Genomic DNA, 27,878 nt, shown 5'->3' with positions numbered 1-27,878 from the left:
TCCGGAATAACCAGTACAATAGAGAGGGTATGAGCTCACAGGCTGGCTTTGCCGTGGCCGTTGGTCTGCGAAAAGGACGTGGTCAGGCCGGTGACAATATCCCGGACCTCCTCCTCTAATTCTAGCGTCTCGTGGTGGGGATCGTACATCTTGGCCTTGATCCACTCTTCAAGTTCTGCGTCGTCCATGTCCCGGAGGTGGTGCATGCGGTCGACGTTATCTCGCTGGGCAGAACGGATAACGAAGAGCGCAACGCGAGCCGACACATCTCTGATGCGGTTGATAGAAGGATACAGCAGCCCAAGCTCCTTCTCCGCTGGAGTGATCATGGTGGGCAGAGCCTCGCCTGAGGCGTATATCATATCCGAAGTGACTTGAACAGCCTTGCAGAGGATGGCACCCAATCCGATACCGGGGAAGACGTACATGTTGTTGCCCTGACCAGGATGTAGCATCTTGCCGTTGTGCTCAGTAGGCGGGAAAGGTGAGCCGGAGGCAAACAGACATGTGCCGTTGGTATACTTGACAGCATCGGCGAAAGTGCATTCAGACTTAGACGAAGGGTTCGAGAGCGGGAAGATGATGGGGTGCTTGCTCCAGTTGGTCATCTTGGTGAGGATCTGAGGTGTGAAAGCACCGCCGATGGTAGATAGGCCCATCAGAATAGTGGGCTTCACGTACTCGATGACTTCGTCGAGGTTCTTGAACTGGTGACCGCCATTGTCCGTGCGAGAGAAGTAGATCTTGTGATCGGCGAGCTTGTCGCCACGGTCTGATGTAACAAGCCCCTTGGAGTCGACGAGCCAGAAGCACTTGCGTGCCTGATCCTCGGTCATGCCTTGCTTCATGAAGTAATCCACGATCTGCTTGGCAACACCAACACCAGCGGAGCCAGAGCCAAGGAAGACGGCGCGGTGATCTTGCGGCGCAATGCCAGACTGCTGAACAGCGCCGATGATGCCGCCCATGATCACAGCACCAGTGCCCTGGATGTCGTCATTGAACATGGCATAGTCCCGACGGTAGCGCTCCAGAGATGGAAATGGGTTCTTCCAATCCTCGAATTGGATGACGATATCTGGCCAGCGCTCCTTGAGAGCGACCATCAACTCATCCAGGAAGTCTTTCTCTTCCTCCGCGGTCACCTTGTCCCTTCGGCTACCCATGTAGAGAGGATCCTCCCGCAGGGCCTTGTTACCGGTGCCGAGATCACAGGTGATTGGGAGGGTACCGTCAGGTCTGATACCGGCGCAACCAGTGTAGAGAGCCAACTTTCCAATTGGAATGCCCATTCCACCAACACCAAGATCTCCCAAGCCGAGAATTCTGGAGCCGTCTGTGACGACGCTGATCTCAACATTGGACTGAGGCCAGTTTTGCACAACCTGCGCAATATGGCCGCGGTCCCGCCAGCTGATGTACATGCCTTCGGGATTGGTGTAAATCTGGTGCCATTTTTGGCAGGCTTCACCAACGGTGGGGGTGTAGACGAGAGGGGTGATCTCGGTGAAATGATCAATCAGCAGCTTGTAGAACAGATGGACGTTATGTGCTCTGATGTTGGCCAAATACTGGAAGCGCTCGAGATCATTAGGCTTGAGTGCCAACTGTTGTAAACATCTCTTCTCCTGGACCTCGTATGTGTCGGGCTGCGGCGGGGTCAGACCGTATGTCTGTAGGTACTTTCGGACAGGTATGGAAATAGAGGTGTCGTAGTGGGCGACGGGGTTTGGCACGTGAGCAACGGCATGGGTATGCTTCGGCCTGTGTGCGAGGTTGGAGACCGCTTGGCCAGTGCCGTTAAGGCGTTGTGAGGAAGACTGCTTGGTAAGGGCCATGGTGGATAACGGTGAGGAGAAGGAAAGGTTCTTGGGAGGAAAGTAAGGAAGGCCGGACAACCTTGAGGTTTTGTACAGCATGGGAAAGGAAGCGGCGGCCGGCAATTGAAACTTGTACAGGCAGTGGATGTCACGTAGATACGTGGTGCCGTTCGAAACGTCAGAAAGGACTTAACAGGTATGGAAGAAGTCGGAGCCTGGGAAATTGAAACAAGAGAGTGGATGGGTCTGCAGTGCTCTTAGTACGGACACCGTTCAACAACTGACAGCTAAGGTCAGGCCGGTGAGAATCGTCGGAGGCTTAGACGGGCGTTAAGAGATGGCCCCATACGTTGAATCCTGGTCAACAGGGTGTATAATATCCGTTGAAGGGAGTCATCCGGACGCGAACAGCGGCCAAACAAAATCCAAAATAAAAAAAGTTGAGCTGCAAGGCGTCCCAGAAGGGCAATCGAGCTCGCGGTAGGCGGGCGCGGTCAATGCCCGCGCCGGTGGCAGCCTCGAGGTACAGCCTAAATCCAGGGTTCGGATGCCGCCCATAGGGCTCCGGTGCCTTGCTAGACTACGTAGAGCTTAGCTGACAGGACTCCCATTCCGAGGGTGGACCTAGGGGGCGTTGTTTTCTCGTGCTTTGAGGCACCGGAGTCACAGGGCGAAACATGAGCGGTGTGAAACAAGCAAAGTCATGCTGCAAATCGTATCACTTACCGCCCGTGAAATTATCGTGTTCTGCTGTCTACAATGAATTTTCCGTCCTGTGGTGGGCTCACCCACAACATAACCCGCCGAGCTAATGTACAGTTCCCTAGCGTTCCCCAGACTCTGACCGTTCCCCGGGACAGGGAGCTTTGCCAGCTCAGCAGGGAGCAACCCAACCCGCCGACCACCGAGGAGTCCAGACGGCCTTTATACGGCGTTTGACGTCTCGTATGCACTGCACTCATCTGTGCAGAGTTCTGAGTAGGCTACCAGGGCAGATATTCCGGCAAACACAGTAGGACGAGGAACCTAGAGGTATTCGGAGACCGCTGCCCGAGGTACATGAGAAGCTTCCTCGTGTTGATGATAGCCTCCCACAGCCCCTTTAAGCTTGTGGGTTACAAGCCTTGTAGAACCTGGGGTAGCTTGATGCTACAGTCGGCTTGATGGAGCTGGAGTCGGAGTTGCAGGGACCACCCAGGTCCGGGGCCGCGGATCCCAGCTCGTCAATTCGTGAGTTCTGGTCAATAGCTCACCTTGCCATGCATGTGATTGAAGCTTGTACATCCATAGACCCGAGTCCCTGAAGGGCGAACGACCGCCCCTGAGTCACTTCAGCCTCGTGGAGATCTAGAACACTTTTTGCGAAGTGATGCTAGGCTTTACACACTCTCCAGGGATCTATGGTTCTATCCTCTCGACGGCAGACAGCGCTCACATGCCATACATTGCAACGGCACGCTGAGATGGCACTATGGTTGATTGTCCATGCCGGGAGACGTAGATGTTGCAAATGCATGGTATCACATGTCAGCAACCACCCGCACATGTCAAGCTGGAGTCGTCAAGTCGTTGCACAGTATGACCATCAGAAAAGCTCCAGAGCCAGTGACCGCGCTCGTCAGCGAGTAGGACACGTTATTCTGGATTCCAGGTATCTGATGGAGAAATTGATTCTCGTGGAGGAGTGGGACGGGCACCATTGGACGGAGCGGACTAGAGCTCTGCTATGTCTTGGCATGCATGACGTTTGGCCGTGCTGCATTTCCGCCTGCCAGTCTCATCAATCACTTAGCAGTTCTGGCATTCGGCCACTGCAAAGCTGTAGAGCTCATTCTATGCTGTCGACTTAGTCGTGTCCAACCATGAGTTGGCTTTCCTCCTGCTGTGGCTTCGGCCGCAAGAAGAGTGAGGACACGGAGCCTCTCCTTCCGCGTTACGAAGATGATACTGTCAGGCAGCGGACATTGCACCAGAAGCTGCATACCTACCAGATGCTCAGAGCCTTGACCAAAGGTTATATGCCCTCGAATGAGCAGACCATCTCCAATCTACGAACGCTCCTTGCTTCCGACGTCCTCAATGCCAACGATCCAGAACTCAGCGAGTCTGGCCGCCTTCTTATTCGAAACTGTCGAGGCTGGTTGAAGCTTTTCATTGAGCTTCTACGGAACAAGAACAACGAGGACTACATACAAGACTTCATATGGCACTTGACAAAGGCCCGCATCTCCCTTGATATCCACGATATCTCAAACCAAGCGTCTAAAGTCAAAGCAAGAGCAGATGCTGCAGCTACCTACGAGAGCTTCCGTACCGTAGGAAGCCTATTGCTCACGAATGCCGACTTCAGGCTATTCGTCAATGACGTTACAACGATAGGTAGGCAAGTCCTTGCCGACACAGCCTTCTCCCTCTCCGATGCCGCAGACAAGACTGGCAAAGAGTTGAAACTCTCCTCGGAAGAGCAGAAGACCATTGAAGGGCCTGGAGCTGATGAAGGGTCTTTGCCTTCGAAGCAAGATGTCAAGGATGGAGCCAAAGAGACGGCTGATGTCATTGAAGATGAGGCACTGAAGGTCGGTCAAGATGCCATCGCAAGTGCAAAGCAGAATTTTGCGGGAGACCACAAAGATACGCTGCTCTACCGTTTGAAGCAAACGGTCATCAACCTGCGGCAGCGCACCGACTACCAGGATTCCGTATCTACGATCACCAAGCTCATTCAGCGCTACGCTGCGGCTTACTCAAGGATCGGTGACGAGGCAATCTCGGCCGCCCAGGATGACGTCCACACAAACCCTGCACTCGATCGTGCGGTTCGCAACTTCTGGAATCTGTTGAGCTCCTTTGGTGATCGCAAGGCCTGGGAACAGGTCGAAGCGGACTGGAACAAAGTCCTCGAGCACTCTCGATCCGACCCTCAATTCGAGAATTTTATGGTCGAGGTCGGGAACGCCGTGGGCAAAATGCTTACAGACCCTGAGTTCTTCGATGACGCCGACAAGAAGATTGAAGAGCTCCGAGAGAAATCTTCCAAACTTGGCCAGGAGTCCAAGTTCCGAAACGATTTCGATCAGCTTTTGAAAGATGTTTCGCTGACTGTCCGATCCGTCATGGAGGACAAAGACGTCAATGGTCTAGTCCGAGCCACCAAGCGCATCTACGACATCCTCTCGCCTCCTGACATGGTTACCAATCCGGATCTGATTACTGACTCCATGCACATTTTCCTGCCATTGCTCATTCGGTCTATCCAATATATTCCAATCCCACGCCTGGAAGTGTCTGTTCCCGAGATGGATCTCCTCCTGGAAAACCTCGTTCTTGAGCCTGGCCGCAGTGTGAACCGCACTTCCTTCTTCCCCTATCGCCTCAACATCTCTACTCGCAATGACCTCGAAATCCGCAAGACTCACTCGAAAAAGACAGCTTCCAAGACTACCTCCCTCGTGACCGTCACTGTCAATGGCATCTCCGTTGCGGCCCAAGACTTGGGATACTGGATCCGAGGCCATGCTGGGATTGCTCAGTTCGCCGACCAAGGTATTGCCAGCTTCTTCTTGGACGAACGCGGCATCGACATCTCGCTCGACCTCGAGATCGCTCGCGAGCGTCTCGAACAAATTCTGACTCTGCGGGGTGTCCGTGTCCACATCCACAAGCTGGACTACACCCTCCGCAAGAGCAAGCTCAGCTGGCTGGGCTGGCTGTTCAAGCCTTTCCTCAAACAGATGATCCGAAGATCGCTCGAGAAGCAGATCGCCGAGAGCATCGCAGGCGGTTTGCGTGCCGCCAATAGAGAGCTACTGTATGCTCGTGAGAGGCTGAGAGCTACTCGTATCGCTGATCCACAGGACGTCATGACGTTCCTCAAGGCCGTGGCCGCAAGGCTGACGCCAGAGGAAGATCCAGACCTGTACACTCGCGTTGGGCTGGATGCGCCCAAGAAAGGCGTCTTCCGCGGCGTCTATGCCCCGGGCAGCATCGTCAAGACCTGGCACGAGGAGGCCATGCGCGCCGAGGAGAACATCGTGGACGGCGAAGAGAGAGGCGGTGGCTGGAGAAATGATGTATTCGATGTTCAAGTCTAGTGGACCGAGGTCAGGGGCAATGGACAGGCTGAACCAGGTCGCAGAAAGTTTACGGGACATCGATTGGCGGAGTTTGTCTTGGGCAGCAGTACTCGATGGCAAGCAAGCGTCGATGGATAGGTCGGTTTCCATACGGGCGTGCGCGATAAGGGTTATCATCAGGTAGCAAAGCACGATCACAGCGTCTTTTCTTCCATTTCTCGTCTCCATCCGTGTTTCATGTTTCAAAATTCCATCTCGTCCACTTCCCAAGTACCGGGACCCATGCTCTCCCACGGCCGTTCCCCGATCATCTCGTCTGCCATCACGTCCGTCATGTCGACACTTAGCCTTCTCCCCTGAGCATCAGCATCGCCCGTCGCGATCCGCTGACTCTCCTCCGCCACAGCTCTATCCACCTCCACCGCCGCTACACTGCCCGCGTGCTCGACCGCGCCTAACACCACCCGCAGCATCTCATCCAGCCTCAGCTCGCTAAGCAGATCCGCATACCGCCTCTTCAGGCGCATGTCCAGACGCGCCTTTTCCGCCTCCACGCCCCCATTCTCTTCTGTATCTCCAGCAACCAGCGGAACTTCAGATGCAGTCTCCTTCCATCCGTTCCGCAGATCCTTCGCGAGGCCGATGTACTCCCTCACCCTACCCGTTCCGAGTATGTCAAAGAGCGGGTTGCCGTCGGCGCAGGACAGCGCGTCGAGCAGATTCTGGTGGAACGAGTGGCCAGCACCGCCCATGACCACTTTGCTGTCGCCGATCAAGCCGCGCTGCCGACTGGTGCCGTAGCCACCACTCTGATGGCCATCCACCACCACTCTACGCGCGCCGCCGCCCCGATCTCGATCCCGATGACCGTGCGGACCACCACTATCGTCGTCGCGCTGTGGATCGTACCCGCGACTCACCTTGACGCCCACAGCGCCCAAAAGCAGCAGCAAGCAGCGCTCCAGCAGGACGTAGAACTCGAAGAAATCAATGCGGAACTGGGCGTCGGCCTCGGTGGCGTCAAGGCCGATGCCGTGTGCAGCAGGCGAAAGCGCAAAGGTGTGTGCGGTCAGGAGAAGCGAGGCGCGCCACTTGAGGCGCGTGCTGAGGCGGGCGAAGAGGGCGAGCGAGTGCTGGCGTTGCTGGGTGGGTGACGGCGCGGTGTGCGGTTTCCGGGCATGTGGCGTAGGTGTTGAGGTCGTGGATGTGATCGGATGGTGCGGTCGTGTCGGGGACCTAGAGGTGGTGGAAGTGGCTCGTGGGTGGGCGTGGGCGCGGCAAGGTGAGGTGGAGATCTGGGAGTAGTATGGCGAGGAGGTACGTGCGTGGGCGCGGGGCGCCCAGCGGGAGGCGGAGAGGTCGGAGCCGGAGTCGAGCATGTGAGGCGAGTAGATGAAGTATGGGGGAAGGCGTTCAGGAGGTCTTCGGCTGCGCACTGCTCAATTAGGGGTTGCTTGTGAGATAGCCGCGCTCGGGAGGGATGGTCAAGATAAACATGCAGGTGGTCCCGGCAGCTTTGCCACTGAACGATGACAGGGGTACTAGATACAGTTTGCAACAGTGCTGTGCGACGGGTAGGAAGAAGCTGAAAAGTTTGAGGGCTGTAGAAACACAGCGCGGTATGAGGTGAAAGGGAAGGCAGCATTGAGGCAGCATGGTGATTTGATTGGCTATGTTGTTGCCTTGTCACAGCCTTGCACTCAGTTACAGCCTTGAAGCTATGGCCTCGAAACATCACCGTACCCTCGTGCCACCCATGTCTGTGGCACTCGGTTGAATTATTCGCATGATCCTTGACCGACATTCAATAATGTCACAGATGCAGTACGCCTAGGCTCAGATCAATTGCTAAGCTCCACGATAGCGACCGACTTCTGTGTCTCCGCACCATCTGTTTGGCCTGCCCGTAAATGGTCTCAAAGTCTTGCACAAAACAACGCCACCTTTCATTGTACAGGATCACCGCAATACGTATCTTAAAAGTTTAAGCAAGGACCAAGAAGCAACACTTTATACGGGAAAGAGATCTTGACATTCCCTGAATAGACGCCCAGTGTCGCTCTCTGTGTTCTCGTGTTTCTTTTGCACAGTACTCGCGATCTAACGCATGCCTTCTATCCTTCTTTCCTCTATTCTTTGCAACTCTATGCATCTAAATCTATGCTGATCCCAGATCCCAGTGCCAACAAAGTCATCAAACACCCACCCCACATTCCTTCTAGATCGCACTGACCTTCGTCCCCAGGGTCCATATCTAATCCAACTGCGCCTCAAACTCATCCTCATAAACGCCAACCTCCCCTTCGCCCGTCTTGATCTTCGTCAGCTCTCCCCGGACATAATCTTCGATGCGTTCATCATCCTCTGTCATCTCCGCTTCGCTCTTCTGCCGACGCAGGCTCAACGCGCCCTCCTCGCCCCACTCATCACTCACCACGCTCGCACCTGCATCATGGTCACCACCACCGTGGTTACCACCAAAGTAGCTCGATGCCTGACTGCCCTTGCGCCTGTGCTTCGGGCTATCTGGGTCATCGTCGGGGTAGTCGCCGTTGGTAGTGAACGAGGCGCGGTTACCGATGCTCCTGCTTGTGCTGCTACGGCGCATGCGGCCTGGGCCTGGCGTTGACGCCAGACTGCTCTTGCGACGCGTCAAGCTACCCTTGGGGTTCCGACTTAGGATGTCGTCGAAGTAATGCGCGGCCGCTGTACTGGGCGTTCGCGGCGTCATGGGCAGGCGACAGTTGACACCCGTATCATGGATCATCTTAGCCATAAGACCCGTCCAGCCGCATTGATGGCTGGCGCCCAACCCACGGCCCGTGTCGCCATCGAAGAACTCGTAGAAGTGCAGATAGTCCTTCCAGTGCTCGTCAAAGTCGAGCTTGTCGTTGCCATTGTTGATAGCACGACGACCCTCATTATCACGCGCCATCAGGTGCTGCAGACGATGTTGCAGTTCTTCGGCCACACGCCCTAGATGCATGTACTCGCCGGAGCCTGTCGGGCATTCGACTTGGAAGGAGGTGCCGTAGAACATGTAGAAGCGCAGGAGCGACTCGACTAGCAAGAAGTTGACAGCGATCCAGATTGGGCCGCGCCAGTTGCTATTGCCACCAAACATGCCCGAATCAGAGTCGCCAGGGATGTACGCAACACGAAATTGTTGACCATTGACATCCATAGAGAAAGGTTTGTCCTCATGGTATTTGGACAGCGAGCGGACGCCGTGATCGGCGAGAAACTCTGTCTCATCCAGCATGCGGCGGAGAATCTTCTCAAGCCGGTCTTTGCTGACGAGGGACAAGAGCAGCCTTTCGCCTTTGCCGCGCTTGCGCATAGAGGCAATGTTGCGTTCGGCAACGTCATGGCGATTGGCGATGAACCAGTCCATCCGACGCTTGAAGTTGGGGAATTTCGCGATCAGTTCAGGTTCAAGGGTCGACACCGCGTAGAGGGGTATTAGGCCAACCAGCGAGCGGACGGGTAGCTGCTGCTGCCAAGGTCCGCCCCATGAGATGGCATCGTAGTAGAATCCGTCATCGTCGTTCCACAGCGATTGCTCTTGAGCATCCTGACCACGTCCGGCGCGGAAGGACATGGCGTCCGAGATCAAGATGAAATGCTCGAAGAACTTGGAAGCGATGTCTTCGTAGGTCCGCCGGTGCTTTGCCAGCTCAAGCGAGATGTTCAGCATGCACAAGCAGTAGAAGGCCATCCAGCCTGTCGAGTCGGCTTGTTCCAGTACACCTCCAGTAGGTAGAGGCTCGGAGCGATTGAAGAGGCCAATATTGTCTAGACCGAGGAAGCCACCCTCAAAGACGTTCTTCCCATCGAAATCCTTACGGTTCACCCACCACGTAAAGTTGAGTAACAGCTTCTGGAAAACGCGCTCCAGGAAGTCGAGATCTTGCCGGCCGTACATCTTGCGCTCGATCTTGAAAGTACGGAAGACAGACCAAGCATGTACGGGCGGGTTGACGTCGCCAAAGTTCCATTCATACGCTGGTAGCTGCCCATTGGGGTGCATGTACCATTCTCGAGTCATCAAATCGAGTTGCTTCTTGGCAAACTCTGGGTCGATCATGGCAAGTGGAATACAGTGAAAAGCAGTGTCCCAAGCAGCGAAGAAAGGATACTCCCAAGAGTCGGGCATGGAGAGGATGTCGTCGAGAAACATGTGTTTCCACTGCGAGTTGCGGACCGCAAAACGTCCTTCTGGTGGAGGAGGCATATTCGGGTCACCATGAGCCCACTGATCCCAAATAAAGTAGTAATGCTGTTTACACCAAAGCATGCCGGAGAAAGCCTGGCGCTGAATGTTGCGGAGATCTTCGGCCATGGGTAGAGGACTAATGCGGTGGTAAAAGTCGTCGGCCTCCTCTCTCCGCATCTCGATGATGTCGTCGAGCAGCTCCTCGTTAAGGTAGCCGTCGAATTTCTTCGAAAGGCGAAAACGAACAACGGCACACTGTCCAGGAGGCACACCGTCGCCACGGCCAAAGTCGTACCACGCCGCACACTTTGTGCCCGTACAACGCGGGTTGATGGCGCCCTTCTCCTCGTCCACAATCCATCGGTGGAATGCATCCTTCACGTATGGCTGCTTGTTCTTCTGTTGATACAACCGATCGGTGTTGGTGTCGTTCTCGGTGAACACGACCTGAGGCTGAATATCCTCTGCTTCGGGTCCGCAACCAGGTGAGGGCGAGAGCTGGAAGAACCTCGTACCCAGCGAGTGATGTTTCGACTGTGCTGTCATGGGTCCCACAAGGCGAATCTGAGGTTTTAGCTTCTCGTCTTCACGGCCCCATGTCCAAGTATTTCTGAACCACATGTGAGGGATAATATGCAAAGGTGCCGCCTCCGGACCGCGGTTGTAGGCCGTGACTCGAAACAGCAGCTCTTCAGGGTCATCCGTGTCCTTGGCAGTCTCGATGAAGATGTCGAAATAGCGGTCATCCTTGAATGCATCAGTGTCGATGAGATTGTACTCCTTCTCGTTCCTGCTCCGCTTGGCATTCTCCTCTACGAGCTCTTCGTAAGGGAATTTCCGCTGGGGCAACTTGTAGAGGTACTTCATGTAAGCTATGGCTTGTCAGTAAGAGGTCGATCAAATCTGCAGGCTCGAACTCACAATGCGTTGGCGTGTTGTCCAGGTGGAAATGTGCTTCTTTGATGCTCTCGCCATGGTTTCCCTGCGGATTACTCAACCCAAACAAGCGCTCTTTCAAATAGTCATCCTGCTCGTTCCAGAAGGCAAAGGCAATGTTCTGCAGGCCATGCGTGTCCGATACACCCGCAATGCCATCCTCGCCCCATCGATAGGCCCTGGACCGTGCCTGATCGTGCGAGAAATGGCTCCAGGCATCGCCGTTCTCTGAGTAGTCTTCTCTCACCGTCGCCCACTGGCGCTCGGCGACGTAGGGCCCCCACTTCTTCCAGTATTTGGTACGCTCGCGGTCTTCCTTGAGGCGCTTCTCCTCCTCGCAGAGATACTCGTGGTGGTCGACGATGACCATAGCGGCGATGGACGGCTAGAGGCACAGGAGTTTTTGGTAGGTTCGTGCGTGCGGGCTTGCGGACTCAGCACATGCACACCAAAGAACTAGACTCGGTGGTGTCCGTGCTGGTGCTCGCAAGTGGCCCACAGAGGTGGGTCTGCGGTTTGAAGTGTCAAGCTCGCAAACAGCTATTCACCGCCGTGGCGTATCGCTCTGGCTCTTCACCAACACACTGGTTCGGAGCAAGAAGGTCGGGTGGCGTTCTGAAAGGAGGAAAATGTACAGAGATGAGGAAGAACGCTCAAGCAGCCTCAGTGCCTTGCATGAGCCACAGCCAGCGAAGCTTTTCCGCGTCGACCGATGGTCTGATTATTTTTCTGCTGAGCGGCGGCGAAAAAAATGCTTTAGGGAAAGCCGTTGGGACAGCGACTGACAGGCATCGGGAGCTCGGCCGTCCAGTGGTTCGCCCGTGGGCGGGTGCAGGTGGCTTGCATGCCCGTAGCATGGCGGGCAACTCGAGCATCTAGGCCGTAACGAGGGGCACCGCTTGCCCGGAAACGTGGGGTTTCCAGTTGGCTAGCGCCCGCTGTTATCGCCCGCGTGTTTTATCCACCATGCTGATCACAGGCTCGGCGCGTGGGATGGCGGTGAGGTGAGAGATGGGAAAAAGAAATTCCAGTAATCGGTACTCCGTACTCCGGATGATTTTTGCGATCTAATCATTTGCAATGAATATCTACCGCTGCTCGAGTTTGTGGCCTTGTCGACCACTCTAGCTCTACTAGCTCCTCAGCACATGCTGTGCAAATCTCCTTCGCTAGTAATACAGACAAAGATGAAATGACTCAAAGACGCAGCCGATCTTCGATATCTTCATGGCTTCACTCTTGTCGACCCAATCAGTGGCGACTTGACCCGTTGATGATCTATCGTTTCTTCACCTCGAACAACGCTCTGATCGCATTGTAGTGCTGCTCCCGCTGCTCTTTCTTGTTCAGAGCCTTGTGGTTGCGGTTCAGCGACACATCGGCCAGCGCCTGCTTTTTCCCTGCCAACTCCATGATCACCGTCTCAATACTATCTTCCATGAAGTATCGCTTGACAACAACTGGGCGTGTCTGGCCAATTCGATACACTCGATCGACGGCCTGAGCCTCTGCGGCCGGATTCCACAGCGGCTCCATGATGAAAACACGTGAGGCGGCAGTGAGATTGAGCCCTTGGCCAGCAGCTTTGACCGAAGCAAGAAGAACAGTCATTGAGGCATCGTTGTCTAGCTCATTGAGCACCTTCTTCCGCTTGGGTAGAGACATGGAGCCATCGATGCGGCCGCAACGGAAGCCTCCGTCCTCGAGCGCCCGCGCGATCAGGGTGAGATGAGAGGTAAACTCGGAAAAGACCACACATTTGAGAGGCTGCTCACCCTTTGCTTCCAGCTCCTTGCTCTCATTCGTCATGGTGTGAATATCTTCTATCAGCGCTCGAGTCTTGCTGTGAGGTCCAGAGTATGTTGACTTCTCACCGGCGGGAGTTGGTTCCCGGCTCTCCTGCAATCGCTCAATGGTGTCACTGACCGATCCTTCAATTGGAATGTACTGTGAAGCCGTGATAGAGCTGCAAAAGGGGCATTGGATCTCCGTCTGGTCAGCCTGCGCGTCATACAATCCTTTCTGGACTTTGAAGCAATCGTAGCAGAGGAGGTCGCGGCATGGCAGGATATATGCTCGTGGTCTAGTGTCGTCCTCGGCCTCAGCAGATGGCGAGTCTCCTGCGATCGCCCGTTCGCAGTTACGACAAATGTCAAAATCCGCGTCGCTCATCATCTTGAACATGTTGTATGCTTCGAGCGTGTTTATCGTCTTGATCGGATCCCCGTCGTCAAGATCAATCGGCTCGTCAGCAGCAGCCCCCTTGTAGTCTTTGAGATCAGCTTCTCGGAGCAGGTCTCGGCCATGAGCAGATATTAAACGCAAAGTGGTAATGCCCTGGAGAACAGAAACCTGCAGGTTCTGCTTCTTAGACTCCTTGTCTTTAGTCATCTCATGTACGGCAATCCGAGCTCGCTCTCGGAAGAAGGTGTGCAGCTTCAACTCGGCTTCTGAGAACTTGATGCCTTGTCTCACATCCTGTTTAGGAGGAAGACTGATCTGGTCTCGCAAACGTCGTAGAGTGAAAGAGTCGATGAAGATCCGCAGCTTGAGCAAGAACGATGGATCACCGTCCGCGGCTCGCTTGCCGATGTAGTAGCTGAAGTTCTGAGCAGTATCATAGGGCCATAGTCGCAAGAATTGACAAAGTGACCCCAGATCGGCGAGTTTGTTCTGAATAGGTGTTCCGGTGAGGCACCAGCGACGTTGGGCTTCAAGTTGAAAGCAAGCTTGCGACTGTTGTGCGGACGATTCGCGGATAGTGTGAGCCTCATCCAGGACAACACGAAACCACTTTAGAGACCGCAATGCATTGTCCTTGCCTTGGCGACTCTCTGACTGTAGCGTACCATAGGTAGTAATGACGATGTCAAACTTGCACAGCTCGTAAGGGTTCCTAATTCTATTGCTGCCGTGATGAGTGTACCACGTGATGCTACCGCCGTCCAAATGCTCTTTGATTTGATTCTCCCAGTTGGCGACCGTGCTCATAGGACAGACGATAAGAGTCCCTTTGGTGTATGCGCGGAAGTCAATCTTGTCTTCGTGGGAGCGCACCATCGGTGTCTTGGCATATTCACTCGCCTCCGCGGTGGTGGCAGCAATCAGTGTCAGTGATTCCAATGTCTTACCTAATCCCATGACATCGGCTAGTAAGCCTCCATAGACTTGAGGAGGCTCGGTAGCGCAGGTCATCTGAGATACAGCTTCTTCGTAGTAGACGGCGCCCGACTTATGGTGCTTTTTGTGCCAGAGTGTTGAGTTTCCCGATGCATCCTCTCCAAAGGTCCGTCGGCTTTCGTGTCGCAGCATGAATGTAAGAGCTTGCTTCTGATGCGGGAGGAGCGAGGTGAGTACCGTGTTCGCTGGCTCGGTTTCTGCAATCTTCTCGCTGGCATAGTGGTTGAAGATCTTGGCCACAGTCTGTTCAGCTTCCTCGGGTGAGACCGTATCATACGTCACACTCCGAGCGACAGCTGGGCGAGCTTGTTGCTGCTGCAGAGTCTGACGGACGTTACGCATCTTCTGGGGATTGAGCATCTCAATGCCTGGCTCCTTGAATGACGTGTTGATGAACCATAGGTTTTCCTGTCCAAACATGCGACCAATCTTCTCTGCATCGTACTTACGACCATAAAAGACAAGTGTAACCTTCATGGTCTGCGAGCATGGTTGATGGTGCCACTCACCCGGGTGATGTCTGCGATTCAACAAGCGCACTACCACTCGGAAGCCCGGGAAGATATTGAGAGCAGGAGCCAAAACCTTGGCCAACTTGTGCTCGACGTTGGCGAAGTACTTACCATGAGGGTCAATTACTTGAACAATGGTATCTCGGGTGGCCTCTGTCGGTCGCCGCAGGGTGCAAGGTATCAACGGCCACTGGTCTTTGCCGGCGCCACCAAAGCCCGTCATCGATCCTTTTGGCTTCGGAACAAGGTGTGCATCAACGTTTGCATAGAGAGCACCGTAGCAAACTTGTTTCTCGACGACGGTGTTGGTACCGATGACTTGTAGCTCGTCATCGTCTTCGTCGTCATTGGTAAGATCGACAATACCAGCCGGCATGAGGGTAGGCTTGTCGGCAGCATCGGCGTCTTTTGCAGGGTTCATGTACTCGCCCACGATGCCAGTGCCAGATGAGTTGAACTTCTGATGCTGGTATGAGGACGCCTCTGTAGATTCGTTGTCGGTCTTGACTTTTTTCCGAGGCTGTTCGGTTCGAGCCTCTACACTGTACACCCCTTCGAGCATGTGCTTGCCAATGTTCGAGCTATTCTCACGTTGCAAGACTGGAGGTGAGTCAGGGTGATTGAGGTGGTCGCTTTCGGAGCGAGCGATATAGTCAACAGCACCATTCGTGGCTGAAGAGCCGGTGAAGCCGAGCTTATCCTGCGCAGAAGCAAACTCGATTCCAGTCGTGCCATCAGGGGCCATAGCGGGTGGCGGCCGTGGTCGAGAAGATGGTAATGGCTTGTGACGTGAGCGCGGGTCGAGGAGACGGCGAGGATCGAATGCTGGTGCGGCACGTGATGGCGAGGTTGAGACTTTGTCCGAAAGCGATGTAGATGAGCTGCCTGGCTTTATCTGCTTGCTTGTAGGTTGAGGCCCAGTCTTAGGTGGATTCGAGTCTAACGGTGCCTTTCCCTTCGCAGCTGGAGACTCAGATGGTTAGTGAGAACATCTCAAAGCAAACACAGGAACGGTGCGCAGTTTAGTAGGTGCGTGGTCTTGGCAGAAAATGGAGCCGGGTGAAGAGTGAAGTGCGACTGAAGTCTGTCTCAAGGGTGTCACCACCAGGCATGACTCGGGTGCTTGGAAAGGCTGTGAGCGCACCTTCACTACTGCCAGCCTTCTTCTTGTTCTTCAGAGCAGCCTTCGGGTCTAGCAGCAGCCTCGGATCCATCTTTGTACCCTGGTCGCGGCCGGTGAAAACCTCACTTAAGAGATAACGCGCCAATGTCACCGATAGCCGTCCTAACGTGGGCCTGCAAAACTGGCCCGACAGGCCGGAATCTGGGTCCGCTGATGTCCTTCGTTAATGTCATTCTCGTCGCATCGTTTTGGCGGCGGGGAGTGTGAGCTATGGGATAAAATGGAATATTGTCGAGGGATGAATTATCTTGACGCCATCGAAGATTTGCCTCATCAGGCGGCGAAAACAGGCATCAGTCCAAATTCGGCTAGTTCCATCCCCTCGAGTCTGCTTCTGCCGTCCCAAATTGCCACTCTTCCTATGAGCTCGATGGCAGGCATTAGTGCAGAAATATTGCTGCTGAATTGGAACTTATGGATATATTTGCCATTATACTGCCGTACTCTCCCATGGAGGCGGAGGCGTCGATTTTACACGACAGTTGGGTAGCCAAATATAAACGTAGCGACAATCCATGGGACCACATGACTACACAATTCAGTACGACCAAATGCGTTTCTCGCCCCGAGCATCTAGTGTCCCATTCTTGTTCATTCGCCCGTATGTGATCCTCAGCGCAATCGCGGTTGCCGCCACGTAGAAGGAACAGGCAGCGCACACGAAATTGCCGGTCGGATACCCATCTGTCCGCTCATTCTGCTTCCAGATCCACTGCGAGATGATTTGCCCAAGTCCGGCACACGAGTTGTTCATGGCGATGGCGAAGGGAATGGTGAGTAGGCTTGGGGAATTGCAGGTCACCCAGTTGGTTAACGAAGGCGCGCAGGGGAATGCTCCGCACGCAGCCATGCACAAGCAGCCGTATCGCGCGATATAGGCATCGTGCGGGAGTAAGCCAGCTGTCAGCCAGCCGATACCGCCGACGATCGAGGCACCTGTTATGTGCCAGCCGCGAGCATCGAAGCGGTCGGCGGAATAGGAAAGGCAGATGGCAACGACGAAACCGACAGCCCAAGGAGGGACGGTCAAAAGCTGCGCATGCACAGACTCGTATCCAAGGCCGGTGACGATGGTGGGCGTGAAGAATGTGAAGGAACCTTGAGGGACAACATCGGCGATGTAGGCAGCGTAATGTGCCAGCATCCGGGGAGAGAAGGCCGTCGCTCTCCACTCCTTTTTGGTGGCATGGTCACGGTTGTAACCACCTCCATGCTCCTTCAGCCTGTCCTCGGCGAAGCGCTTGTCATCCTCGTTCAGCCACTTTGCACGAGCCGGATAGTCGGGGAGGCACAACCACAAAGGGATGGCACTAATCACGGTGATGATGCCTTCGATGATGAATAGCCATCGAAATCCTTCCAAGCCACCGGCGCCATTGACATGGCCAATCCCGTAAGCGATGCTGTAACCTGTCAGAAAACAAGTGGTGTCGGACATATGGGTGCTGGACTGACCTGCCGCCAAAAGCTCCTGCGAGGTTGCAAAATGCCACCACCAGTGCGATCCTGAGCGCCCTCTCGTTGTGTCGGTACCTGATATGACGTTAGCCGAATGAACACGAGGTCAACGATCGAGGCGGCTTACCAGATGGTGATCAGGTAGACAATACCCGGGAAGAAGCCAGCTTCGAATGCGCCCACCAGGAAGCGTAGTGAAACGACAGTGGCATAGTTCTGCACACCAGCTGTGCCAATGGTGAGACATCCCCACGCAAAAAGCAGGAATGCCAACCATAACGATGGGCGGACATAATGCTTCATGACCCAGTTGCTAGGGACTTCAAAGATCGCGTACGCAACCGAGAACAGCGTTACAGTGACAGCGTAGCCATCAGAAGTCATGTTGGTCTGGCTCAAGAGGTCATCGTTGGTCTCGGCGTTGAGGACCCGAGCATTGCCAATGTTGCCGCGATCCAAGAAATTGAGAAGATAAACCCAGCAGAGCAAGGGCAACAGTCTGGCATCTAAGCGCCTATTGAGCTTCTTGCCCCGCTTTTCATCGAACTGGAAAGCACGGTTCTCACCGTTCTCCTCGAGACTGGACACATCAGGACTGGTCTTGGTCTGAACCGGCGGTCAATGACTATCTCATGTGGGCACGAGCTGGAGCACGGCTAACTTACCTCATCCTTGCGCTCCTCAACATGGTCCGGTGGGCTCGGTTTCTCCATCGTTACGACTGTTGAAAGCTGATGAGAGTGGTGGCGTACGAGTCTGCGAGCTTTCGAGGGAGAGTGGCTCTGAGGAGCATGGCACCTTTATACTAGTAGGCCATGCCGGCAGATTGACCGACAATTCCGTGTCCGATCGGACTGGTGCGTCGGTCCCATCTCCTCAAGGGAGGCGGCAACCCCTTCCGGCATGGGACACATCGAGCCCAAGTGTGGCATTGCACCAAGAAACAAGAAGGTTCTCCAAGCTGGGAGGTCAAGAAGCGGCAGGGATCGACGGCTTGTCCCGGGCGTAGTGGCTGATTGTGCGGGGAAATGCCAAGTCGAGTGGGATTGCCTGACTGTTGGCTTGCTTCGACCAACGACTGCCGATCCTCCAGTATCTGCTGCTAAGGAGCCAGGGGTAGCATTTCTCCAAAGAAGCTCCAAGTGGTGCGGAATAATGCCTGGCAGAGCGTTGACCCGAGGACCTTTCCAATTTCCTTCTTCCAAGCCCGGGCATGGGACGCCGATGTGGCCGTTCGTGGGGCAGCAACATCTGCTTCAACTGAACTTATGAAGACTAGCATAAAACTGTCGTATGACCAAGGACATCCTTGACGTACACCGCAGCTGCCTGCCCTTCCTAGATCCGAAAGCTCACGAACATAGAGTCAGCCTTGCCAGGGATTTCAGCCTTGCTCACACAGCGGTCTACGAGGAGTAACATTTCATCCCAGTCAGTGGCAGAAAGCAACGAAGTGACTTACAGAGCACCAACTACGTATTGGCTGAGTCTTGAGACCACTCTGTCTGAGCATTATGTCAGGCAGCTACGGTCTCATTATGTTTTTCGTCATGCTGGCGGAATGGCAGTGACTTGACGTGAAGCAGTGGTATGTGGTCCTTCTAAAATGGTGAGACAGGTCTTGGGATGCTGTGTGGCTGCGCCGAGCTCGCCACTTGGGCAACTCCTGCACGCACACTGGGGCAATCCATCAATTGGAGCAGAACGGCCCGTCGGCAGGCGAGTGAGTAAGGACTCTGTTCAGTCTGATGCCGGAATCGAGGAGCGAACATTTGACCAAGACGGAAGCATTCAGCAGCTGAAGAGTTCCTCTCAGTATTGACGCATGCCTGAGCTATCCACTACAAGTGAATTGACGGTCGCTCGATGACGGAGACCTGGCCCAGGTCACAATTTGTTTGCCGACCTTTCTGACTCGTAATTTTCTTCCATGGCTTTGACATTTTTTCTCCTTCTGAAAACCTCCTGGCTCCTCTCAGCTACTACATCAGACTGTGCGCAGATATCTCGCCCCACTGGGGAAACGACTGCCAGTGTTCCCAAGCTATCGAATCTTCCGTCAAGACGAGCTGGGTCGGCAACGATGGACACCGACGCAGCAGCCGTCAATGAGACTTGCATCATGTGTATTCGCAAGGGGAACAAGTTGTGCCAGGTGTGCAAAGATGCTCGCTAATGCTCCAAAGGTATGGTGTCCATCTGATCGTTAGATGTGTTTGAACCTTATAAGCTGTGCAGAATGCCAGAAGATCGACTGGAAGAACCACAAGATTCTGTGCTCCACTTTCAACACCGACCGTACTGGCCCCTTTCATCGTCGCGCGCTTCTGTTCCCGGGTGGCAGCGAGCCCGTTCGCTTCGAGTGGGTAGAGCTGTGTTTGCAAGTCGGTGAAGGAACAGGACAGCAAGATTTCGACAGTCGTAGCTTCTTCGCAACAAACGACAAAGACGGCTGCAGCTTCATGTGCAACGCTGTGGAGGGACGAAACTTCTCCAGAGGCCCCGACGACACACTAGTCTGGTTCAAGAAAATCAAACCACCCTTTGAGCCTGCCGTGGATCCGCAAAACCTCGGCCTGCGATCTTTCACCCGAGGCGGAGCTTGCTGGGATGATTTCAGGAGCCCCGTGTTCGTGACGCGTGCTACCAAGGATAAGGAGCGGCGCCTGACCCATGGCGACATGGATATGCGGGATATGCGTAACGCAGCGGACTACCTTGGCCAGACATATCGCGATGGTTCGACCAGGAGCACCTCCGTGGTCTGCGTGTGCTGTGGCCAGCAATTGCTTGCAAAGGTCGCGTGCAGCAGGGCGGTTCCAAATGGGATGAGATTGTGCTCGATGGCTGTGACCCGATCTGGAACGCCGATGGAGGAAATATTGCCAACCTACTTGGCTTTCCGATCTTGGTCCAAAGCATTCATAACTCATACGAGGTCGATGTTGACCCTGGCTACCAGAAGGACGAACTGGTCTTGCTCACCCGCGACTTGAATTCGACAGTTGTTCTCCCAGGTATCGACGTCCCTCTAAAAGGTCCACAGGTTGTGCGGACGCCCAACGCAGACGAGAATCAGGCCATCATCGCCCAGGTTTGTCGTCGGCTCCGGGTTGGCGCGACAGGCTTCGGCTCGTGTGTCCAAAAATACACTTTTGGCATGGCAGGAATTGTCTACGTGGTCCGTGTCGATGGCAAGCCATTCCCCAGAGAGCATGCAGAGGCGCTCTGCGCGTACATCAGAGACAATATCGAGCCTCAACTAGCTGCCGCTACAGCCGGTTTGTCGGAGAATGTGACCGTACCGCGGAGAGAGGAGATCCTGCAGTCGATCAGCAAGGCCAGCTTCATGGACTTTTTCAACACGATAACGGCTGCCAAGCTAGCAGCTGGCGAGGAGTCGTGGCGTGATCTACCTAGTCCTTATGAGATCAAGCATGCTGACATCCGGGAGAGATTGGCAGCTAGGATGAAAGTTCAGCAAGAGAGTGGCTTTGAGCAGAGCAACGAAAAGATGTCGAGGCAAGAGAGAGGGCAGTTCATCGAGGTGCGGATCCTGGACCAGCAGCGCCTGCTGCATGTCGCTCAGAAGGACAGCCTCCAGGTTTAGAGCTCTAACGGTGGTTTGCCAATGATGTGGCAGGCTTCGAGAATGCGCAAAAGCAGAAAAGGTTTATTTCCACGAACCACAACCTGAAAATGGCATACTGTAGAGTATACTATTCGGCTGTGATGTCGTGAGTCGTTATTCGTGCTCGAGATTTCCGGCCGCAGATGTCGACGAAGGTACGCGGGGTCTGCGACCCTAACTGGGACAGCTCACGGAGGAGCTCTCGATCCCACCATCCAGTCTTCCAGCGCAAGCCACTCGCTCCATTTTTCCTCGGCGGCATTCAGCTCGCCATCGGTCGGTTCTTTGAGCGGCTGCATGAACGGTACCGTCTCCAGCGGCAGCATATCGTAATCGCGCTTGACGGCCGCCCAGCCGCCAGACTTGGCAGCGAACAGATAGTTTCGTCTCTCCTGCTCTCGCTGGGGGCCAATGCCAGCGGCCCAGTCGTTACCGAAGAATCCTTGCAGGATGGGAGGGATGTCCATGCCGCAAACGACAAGCCTTCGGATATAGGGTATCAATGATACGGTGGCCACACTTGCGGACGATTTGGTCGAGGACGGCCCAGGCGCCCAGTCATTGCTCAAGCCTGATCCTCGCCTTCCTCCTGAATAGCTCTGGATTGGATTTGGTTCGCGTTGAAAGGGTAACAGGATGTTGATGAAGCTCGCGAATGCCTGTACTTCGGGGAGATGCTGAGCGTGGTCGAGAAAGTACCTCTGGCAGCTCTGATGCTTAGGGTACCAGCGCAATATATCAAACTCAGGTTTGGGTGCTCGAGGAGCGCTTGTGCTTGCAGTCCCTGCCTCCGGGCTGCCACCAAAGCCCGGAACTCGGGCGTCGCGATATGAGCGGTCGCCGTAATTGTTTTCGCTGGATGAAGAGGAGAATGCCATGCTCAGAAGTCAAACAAATAGCCGCCGTGGAAAGTCGATCTTTTCACCGGCACAGCGAAGCGCTGGTGACTGACTTGAGGTGCGGAAGCGACCAAATTGTCGTTCCTTTTAGCCACAGATTCATTATGAGGTACAAGGAGCGGGTAGTACCAACTCAGAGTCTGATCTGACCCCGGTTGAATGACTGGTCATTTGTTGACTTGTGCAGAGTGCGACCGACGTCGGAGCTTGCCTGAAAGCATACAATGATGCACGCGATGTACGTGTAGAATCGGAGAGTTAGCAAACACCAAGCTACCCTTGAACAGCGACATCGAGCCGGGACAATTATTTACATCCAAGCGGCACTTGGGCTTGGCTCGGCTCAGCTTGACAGCTGGCGGCCCGGGCGCGGTCTTATCCGGCCACGTTGGGGGGCACGTCATGTCAGTAATAGCCGACGTCAAACTGGTGAGCGGATATGTAGGCTGCTCCATCCGTCACGCAACGATCATCTTCCTCGTTGCAACGCTGCCTGTTGTCCGCGGGTGAAGTCCTACCTCTTACAATGGCGCCTAACAGCTTCTCCCTGTCGACGCGCATCAGTCTTGCCAATGGCTTGTCCATCCCCCAGATCCATCTTGGAGTGTACCTGATGTCAGGTCGAGAGGCTGGAGATGCCGTCAAGCATGCTCTCTCGGCAGGATATCGAGGCATCGATTCGGCTCAGATGTACCGCAATGAGCACGAGTGTGGCCAAGCTATTCAGTCGTGGTTGAGTGACAAGCATGCCAACGGTGGAGGCCTCTCACGGTCTGATATATTCTTTACTTCCAAATTGGCCAGCAATTCGAGTTACAACGCCGCCCGCAAGTCCATCAAAAAGTCCGTCGAAGCCTGCGGACTGGGCTATATTGATCTCTTTCTCCTTCACAGCCCTTATGGGGGCAAGTCGGCCAGACTAGCTTCCTGGAAAGCGGTCGAGGATGCCATCGACGATGGCGAGATCAAGATTGGTGGCGTGTCTAACTTTGGCGTTAAGCATCTCGAGGAGCTCATTGCTTCGAAGCCTCGCGTCTTGCCTGCTGTCAACCAGATAGAAGTCCATCCTTTCAACACCCGCACCAATATTACCTCGTTCTGTCAGGAAAACGGCATCCTGGTCGAAGCATACGCACCCCTAGCCCGAGCACTGCGAATGAAGCACCCAACCATTGTCTCGCTGTCGAAAAAGTATAACTGCACGCCGGCACAGTTGATGGTTAGGTGGAGTCTACAAAATGGATTCATTCCCCTACCTAAAAGCGTCTCGAAGGAGAGGATAAAGGTACATACCACCACAGGAGCCGAAGGCTTCGGTTACTGACATGTGTCCAGTCCAACGGCAAAGTCAACTTTTTCGAGATAGAGAAGGACGACATGGAAACTCTGACAGGCCTGGATGAGTATCTGGTGACAGACTGGGTAAGCAACCCTGATACGTCAAGTTAAGCATTTGATCTAACAGGGTCGCACAGGATCCCGTTGATACCGACTGAATATCGGTACAATTGATCCTCAATTGGCTACCACAAGGCTTCAGCGAGATGGTCCAACTGTCTCAGCAACAGTCGCTACTGATCCAAGGCGTAGACCACGAGCTGCGTACGCAACTGTGGCTGCGACACTCCAATCACTCTGGGCCGCGCATCGTATGTGGCATCTTGGAGGAAATAAACCTTTGCAAACTATGCTAGTAGTGATTGTTATGCCCGGCTTACCAACGACGGATAATTGCCTTAAGAACACCAAAGCAGCCAGCACGGCTCGGTCATATTGGGTGGAATATACGCCCGAAGTGGCGAAGTGTGTCCGAAGTGAGGCTGGAATGCTGGCATGCTGGCGCTGCCTGATGCTGTGCTACACTAGCACTGCAGCGACTGAGCGAAACCTGCCTGGGCTTGTCCCAGACTTGCGCCGGATTATACACGGCCTCTCTGTGCCGAACCGACGTGGCCAGCCAAGCCGATCAGATAACCAAGGATGTAGTGTTAGGTGCAGCAGTGCTTACGCAGCACGACCAGAACGACGGGATCGACGGTGATTGATCGCCAATCGACCCCAGATGTATACAAGACCGTATGCATCGAACGCATGAACGTTTAGATCCAGTCAAACCTAAAGCAAGCTCGTATCGTTTGCAAATCCACGGCCCACAGTGAACCCTGAGACCGGGCGGTAGCAAGCCTGGACCCTTTGCGTGGACCGTTGTATGTTACCACAAGCGAGGGGAAGAGACCCTATTACCGCAAGGAGCAGCGAATGAAGCCAGCCAACAGCAGCACAGGCTAAACATGCTCGCCGCAAGATGCTTGCAAGTCTGCACGCGGGTCAGCACTTGAGCTCGGGCGCGAACCCAACGAAACCCTCGCACAAATCAACGGGCGGTGGCCCGGGTTTCATTGTCGCTTTACTCTTGCTGACTCAGAGAGCTTGCCGACCATTAGCTTACATTCTCAACTGTCCATCGCCCACCGTTCCATCGTCTTGAGTGGAGACGAGCTCACTTACCCACTCGCTTGCTCATAGATCCTGTGGTTACATTGAAGCGGTTATGGAGATTGATCCAGTGCACATATTATCGTATTAATCATGAACACTTTCACGTGACGGGGTCGACAGCGTGACCCGTGGCAAATACAGCCGGTCGAGACGTGTTCGTAATGTTCAAGTTTGAGCCCTGGGGCGGAGGAACCCTCGTCTCCCCACCACTGTGCATTACCGCGGGGGCCAGAATGCCCTGGTTCTGCCGGTAAATGACAGTGCGCGCTGCAGTATTTCATCTGTGTGTGCTCTACGATTGGACGTCGATGCAGCAGCATCTCTAAATGACGAGGCGAATAACGCGTACATACACTGCGGCCTGGTTTCAGTCCAACGCATCTGGTCTGCACAAGCTCGGGAGATATGAAATTTAAGCCTCGACGATGGGCTAGGATCATGCCCTTTGGGCGCTACCGGTCTCAAGCGCGGACGGCCTCGCAGACACTTCGGGTGCACCAGTTAGTTGATTGCAATGAAGCACCTAATATCCCGCCAATCTACATTCAGGCACGAACCTTTTTCCCACCCTTTCTCTTGCCCGCACGCTCACCGGCATGGCCGCTATAATGTCTATTGCTACACCCGTTGCAATATAAAACCCCGGAGCACGAGCTGTCGCCGCCACCACCGCCACCAAAGATTCGCGCAGTTACGCTTGTCCTGTAATTTGCTGCCTGATTCCCGATCGGCGAACAAACCCTCGTATACACCGGGCCTCCATGTGCATTGCTGTGCTTGAGCGTGCTATTCCTTCCACTCTCCCCATCTTGAACACAACGACACTCGCGATTGCCTGGTTGACGACTGGCACACTTCTAGCCGACCGCGGTGTACTACAGCAAGCGCCATGGACTTTTCGTATTTCACATCGGCGCCTCAGCCCTATCAGTTCTTCGGGCTACCACAGCAATCCGGTGATCAGCAAGATGGTCACTCTCAGCACACTCCTAATCTCGACCCCTATCCATCACAACTGACATCTGTGAGTGTGGTTCAACGAGTCTATATCCCTATCTCTCTAACCATTGGTAGGAACAATACGACGCTGCCTTCGCTGCCTTCCAGCAGAACTTCCACTATGACCCCAACACCTTCCTCGCCCAACCGCACCACATCCCCTCCCAATCGCAATCTGTCTCTCCTACCAGGTCTACACTCCCCGAGTTGTCGCTGTCCCTTCCCGAGTTCGATCACAACAACGTCCAAGTACCGCCGAACGACATGTCCCCCGACGAATCCATCCCCGCAGTTGCACGGAGCAGTAGTGAGGAGAAAGACACCATGACCCCGCAACAAAGTCGGAGGAAGGCTCAAAATAGGGCAGCGTAGGTTCGCCCCGCGACAGTTGACACCACCATTTGCTGACGGGTGAATTAGGCAACGCGCGTTTCGGGAAAGAAAAGAGAAGCATGTAAAAGACTTGGAAGCCAAGTTGACGAGCCTGCAGCACCAGTCCGTGACACTCAATGGCGAGAACGAGAGACTTCGTAGGGAGATCGCCAAGTTCGCTACCGAGAACGAGATCCTGCGTGCTACGTCAGGGTCTCAAACCAATGGACCGACCCCGTTCATGACTGAGCCTGATGAGTTGGTTGGTCCACTTGGGTATGTACCAACAGACCACTCAGGCGCGTCTTCGTCGTACGGAAGCGATCTGAGTTCCAAGTACGCTCATTTCGGCACGCTCAAGATGTTGACGCTCGATGATGAAACTGGCGAGCCACTGCTGGGGGCGGGGGCGACCTGGGATTACATCCAGGCACATGAGCTCTTTCGGAAAGGCCTCGTGGACGTTGGAGATGTCTGCGAGAGACTCAAGGCTCTGGCAAGGTGTGACGGTCAAGGAGGTCCTGTCTTTCAGGAGAGTGATGTTCGGCGAGTGATTGCTGAAAGTGCTGTAGCTGGGGGGCGTGATGAACTCATTTGACGCCATGCACCGGAGCTGTCTTCCAACAACATCACCTAGCATTTGTACCCATTTGAGGAATGCAACCCACACGGCAGGCGCATCATCAAGCGAGGGAGTCTGAGCGTTATCATCATGGTCTCCAGATACTGGAAGCATTAGACGCCATTGGCAAGTGGAAGGCTTTATGGAGTCCTCTAAGTTGAACGATTCCGGCCTGGACTGATGCTCACCGTCGCACAACTTGGGCACTTCCATCAACTGTTCCCCAGGGGCATCCAACGAGCCAAACGAGCCCCCCAAACCGGGCAGCTCCATGCATAATGGTTCCCCCGCACGTCTTGTGCTCCAAGGGATATCATCACCGGAAATCTCGGCATTGATCAGTCGGTCTGAATGCATTTGGCTGAGGCCTGCCCATACGGTTCTACACGGGCTCGCCTTGGCCCTAAAAGCTCGAAACCTGGGATTGTTTTCCGTTGAGAGTGCCCAATGAGGCCACATATCTAGCATTCCCACCGACTGACATAGTTCCCTACTCCCGACTAACTGGAAACATTACTACCTGTGTCCAGTAACTCTCTCCAGGCGTGGTCTTGGCAGCGCTCAACTCCATTGGCCAAAAGAGGCAAACAGCTACCATCATTCCGTTCGCCAGCCTGACATGTCTTTGCAGCATAGGTGGCCTGCCTCACCCCCACTCGACGGTACGCGCGAGGTTGACCTACGGCTCGCATGTCACTGGTCGGCAGGTCCACGCAGGCGACGGGAGATTGGGGCGGATTGCGTGTCTCACGTCACGCTCAGAGATCTCCTCAAAGCTTATGGCGATCCACAATTGTGTCAGAGAGACACGAACGGAACGTTAACGAATACCCGTTCTTGCCTAGATCGATCTCTCAACGCCTCGAGCGTACGATCAGAGAACAAGATCTGTATCATCAAGGTGCAGATAAGGTCCACGCAACATTGACAGGGGTTGCGTAGCCATGCGGTTAGGCGACTGGCGGCTCTGCAACTCTCTGAACATGATGTACGATTCATGACGGTCCCGCACGAAAGCGGACGTAACGGTAGCATTATTTTGACGTCGGTAGTAGCAGCCGGCGTGGCCGATGGGGGCTCGATACGCGAGATTCTTTCAGCGATGCACTTGATCCCAGACAGATGCATGCTCCTGGGCAAGGCCCCATACCAGCGAAGCAAGGGTATATACCTCTAAATTGAGATCCGAGGTTGTGGGATGCGGGCGCGCATCAATGGACGATTCTTGACACACCACATGCCACACTGGTTCCTTGTTGTGAGGAGAGGGTTCCTGCATCAGTCCAGCCTTGGGTCTTCATGCCATACACCTGCTCGTCGGATCTGTGCTGTCGATAGTGCTGCGCAGCGCCTGCGGTTTTTGTAACCCTCCGCACCTCAACCCCGCCTGTCTCGAAAGGGTGGAGAGGTCGTTTGCCCGCATCGACAATGTGCTGTAAACACTGCCGCCGGGGCGCCGAATTCGATATGTGTCCTCG

General features: G+C 54.5%; 10 protein-coding genes across 10 annotated transcripts; 4 read left to right on the top strand and 6 right to left on the bottom strand.

Annotated features, from left to right (window-relative positions):
- Nucleotides 1-35: 35 nt before the first annotated feature.
- Nucleotides 36-1,838, bottom strand: HMPREF1541_10563 (uncharacterized protein; the record flags this gene model as incomplete). Its single annotated transcript, XM_008715234.1, has 1 exon — nt 36-1,838. The coding sequence occupies one exon, from the start codon at nt 1,836-1,838 to the stop codon at nt 36-38; it is 1,803 nt and encodes a 600-aa protein (XP_008713456.1).
- A 1,844-nt stretch (nt 1,839-3,682) lies between these two features.
- HMPREF1541_10562 (uncharacterized protein) lies at nt 3,683-5,911 on the top strand (the record flags this gene model as incomplete). Its single annotated transcript, XM_008715233.1, has 1 exon — nt 3,683-5,911. One exon carries the CDS (start codon nt 3,683-3,685, stop codon nt 5,909-5,911), a length of 2,229 nt encoding a protein of 742 aa, XP_008713455.1.
- A 224-nt stretch (nt 5,912-6,135) lies between these two features.
- Nucleotides 6,136-7,272, bottom strand: HMPREF1541_10561 (uncharacterized protein; the record flags this gene model as incomplete). Its single annotated transcript, XM_008715232.1, has 1 exon — nt 6,136-7,272. One exon carries the CDS (start codon nt 7,270-7,272, stop codon nt 6,136-6,138), a length of 1,137 nt encoding a protein of 378 aa, XP_008713454.1.
- Nucleotides 7,273-8,147: 875 nt separating this feature from the next.
- Nucleotides 8,148-11,415, bottom strand: HMPREF1541_10560 (uncharacterized protein; the record flags this gene model as incomplete). The annotated part of the gene is made up of 2 exons (XM_008715231.1): nt 8,148-10,981; nt 11,031-11,415. The coding sequence occupies 2 exons, from the start codon at nt 11,413-11,415 to the stop codon at nt 8,148-8,150; spliced, it is 3,219 nt and encodes a 1,072-aa protein (XP_008713453.1).
- Nucleotides 11,416-12,323: 908 nt separating this feature from the next.
- Nucleotides 12,324-15,482, bottom strand: HMPREF1541_10559 (uncharacterized protein; the record flags this gene model as incomplete). The annotated part of the gene is made up of 1 exon (XM_008715230.1): nt 12,324-15,482. One exon carries the CDS (start codon nt 15,480-15,482, stop codon nt 12,324-12,326), a length of 3,159 nt encoding a protein of 1,052 aa, XP_008713452.1.
- A 976-nt stretch (nt 15,483-16,458) lies between these two features.
- On the bottom strand, nt 16,459-18,091 carry HMPREF1541_10558 (uncharacterized protein; the record flags this gene model as incomplete). The annotated part of the gene is made up of 4 exons (XM_008715229.1): nt 16,459-17,323; nt 17,376-17,453; nt 17,506-17,984; nt 18,044-18,091. 4 exons carry the CDS (start codon nt 18,089-18,091, stop codon nt 16,459-16,461), a joined length of 1,470 nt encoding a protein of 489 aa, XP_008713451.1.
- A 1,452-nt stretch (nt 18,092-19,543) lies between these two features.
- HMPREF1541_10557 (uncharacterized protein) lies at nt 19,544-20,988 on the top strand (the record flags this gene model as incomplete). Its single annotated transcript, XM_008715228.1, has 3 exons — nt 19,544-19,564; nt 19,625-20,117; nt 20,177-20,988. The coding sequence occupies 3 exons, from the start codon at nt 19,544-19,546 to the stop codon at nt 20,986-20,988; spliced, it is 1,326 nt and encodes a 441-aa protein (XP_008713450.1).
- A 209-nt stretch (nt 20,989-21,197) lies between these two features.
- Nucleotides 21,198-21,887, bottom strand: HMPREF1541_10556 (uncharacterized protein; the record flags this gene model as incomplete). Its single annotated transcript, XM_008715227.1, has 1 exon — nt 21,198-21,887. The coding sequence occupies one exon, from the start codon at nt 21,885-21,887 to the stop codon at nt 21,198-21,200; it is 690 nt and encodes a 229-aa protein (XP_008713449.1).
- A 547-nt stretch (nt 21,888-22,434) lies between these two features.
- On the top strand, nt 22,435-23,404 carry HMPREF1541_10555 (uncharacterized protein; the record flags this gene model as incomplete). Its single annotated transcript, XM_008715226.1, has 3 exons — nt 22,435-23,193; nt 23,244-23,330; nt 23,384-23,404. 3 exons carry the CDS (start codon nt 22,435-22,437, stop codon nt 23,402-23,404), a joined length of 867 nt encoding a protein of 288 aa, XP_008713448.1.
- Nucleotides 23,405-25,296: 1,892 nt separating this feature from the next.
- HMPREF1541_10554 (uncharacterized protein) lies at nt 25,297-26,376 on the top strand (the record flags this gene model as incomplete). Its single annotated transcript, XM_008715225.1, has 3 exons — nt 25,297-25,431; nt 25,482-25,774; nt 25,827-26,376. 3 exons carry the CDS (start codon nt 25,297-25,299, stop codon nt 26,374-26,376), a joined length of 978 nt encoding a protein of 325 aa, XP_008713447.1.
- Nucleotides 26,377-27,878: the final 1,502 nt, after the last annotated feature.

The sequence above is a fragment of the Cyphellophora europaea genome (genome assembly GCF_000365145.1).
Source record: "Cyphellophora europaea CBS 101466 unplaced genomic scaffold supercont1.13, whole genome shotgun sequence".
NCBI classification, from domain to species: Eukaryota; Fungi; Ascomycota; class Eurotiomycetes; order Chaetothyriales; family Cyphellophoraceae; genus Cyphellophora; species Cyphellophora europaea.
Note: the sequence above shows the minus strand (reverse complement) of the source record. Positions and strands in the feature narration are given on the sequence as shown.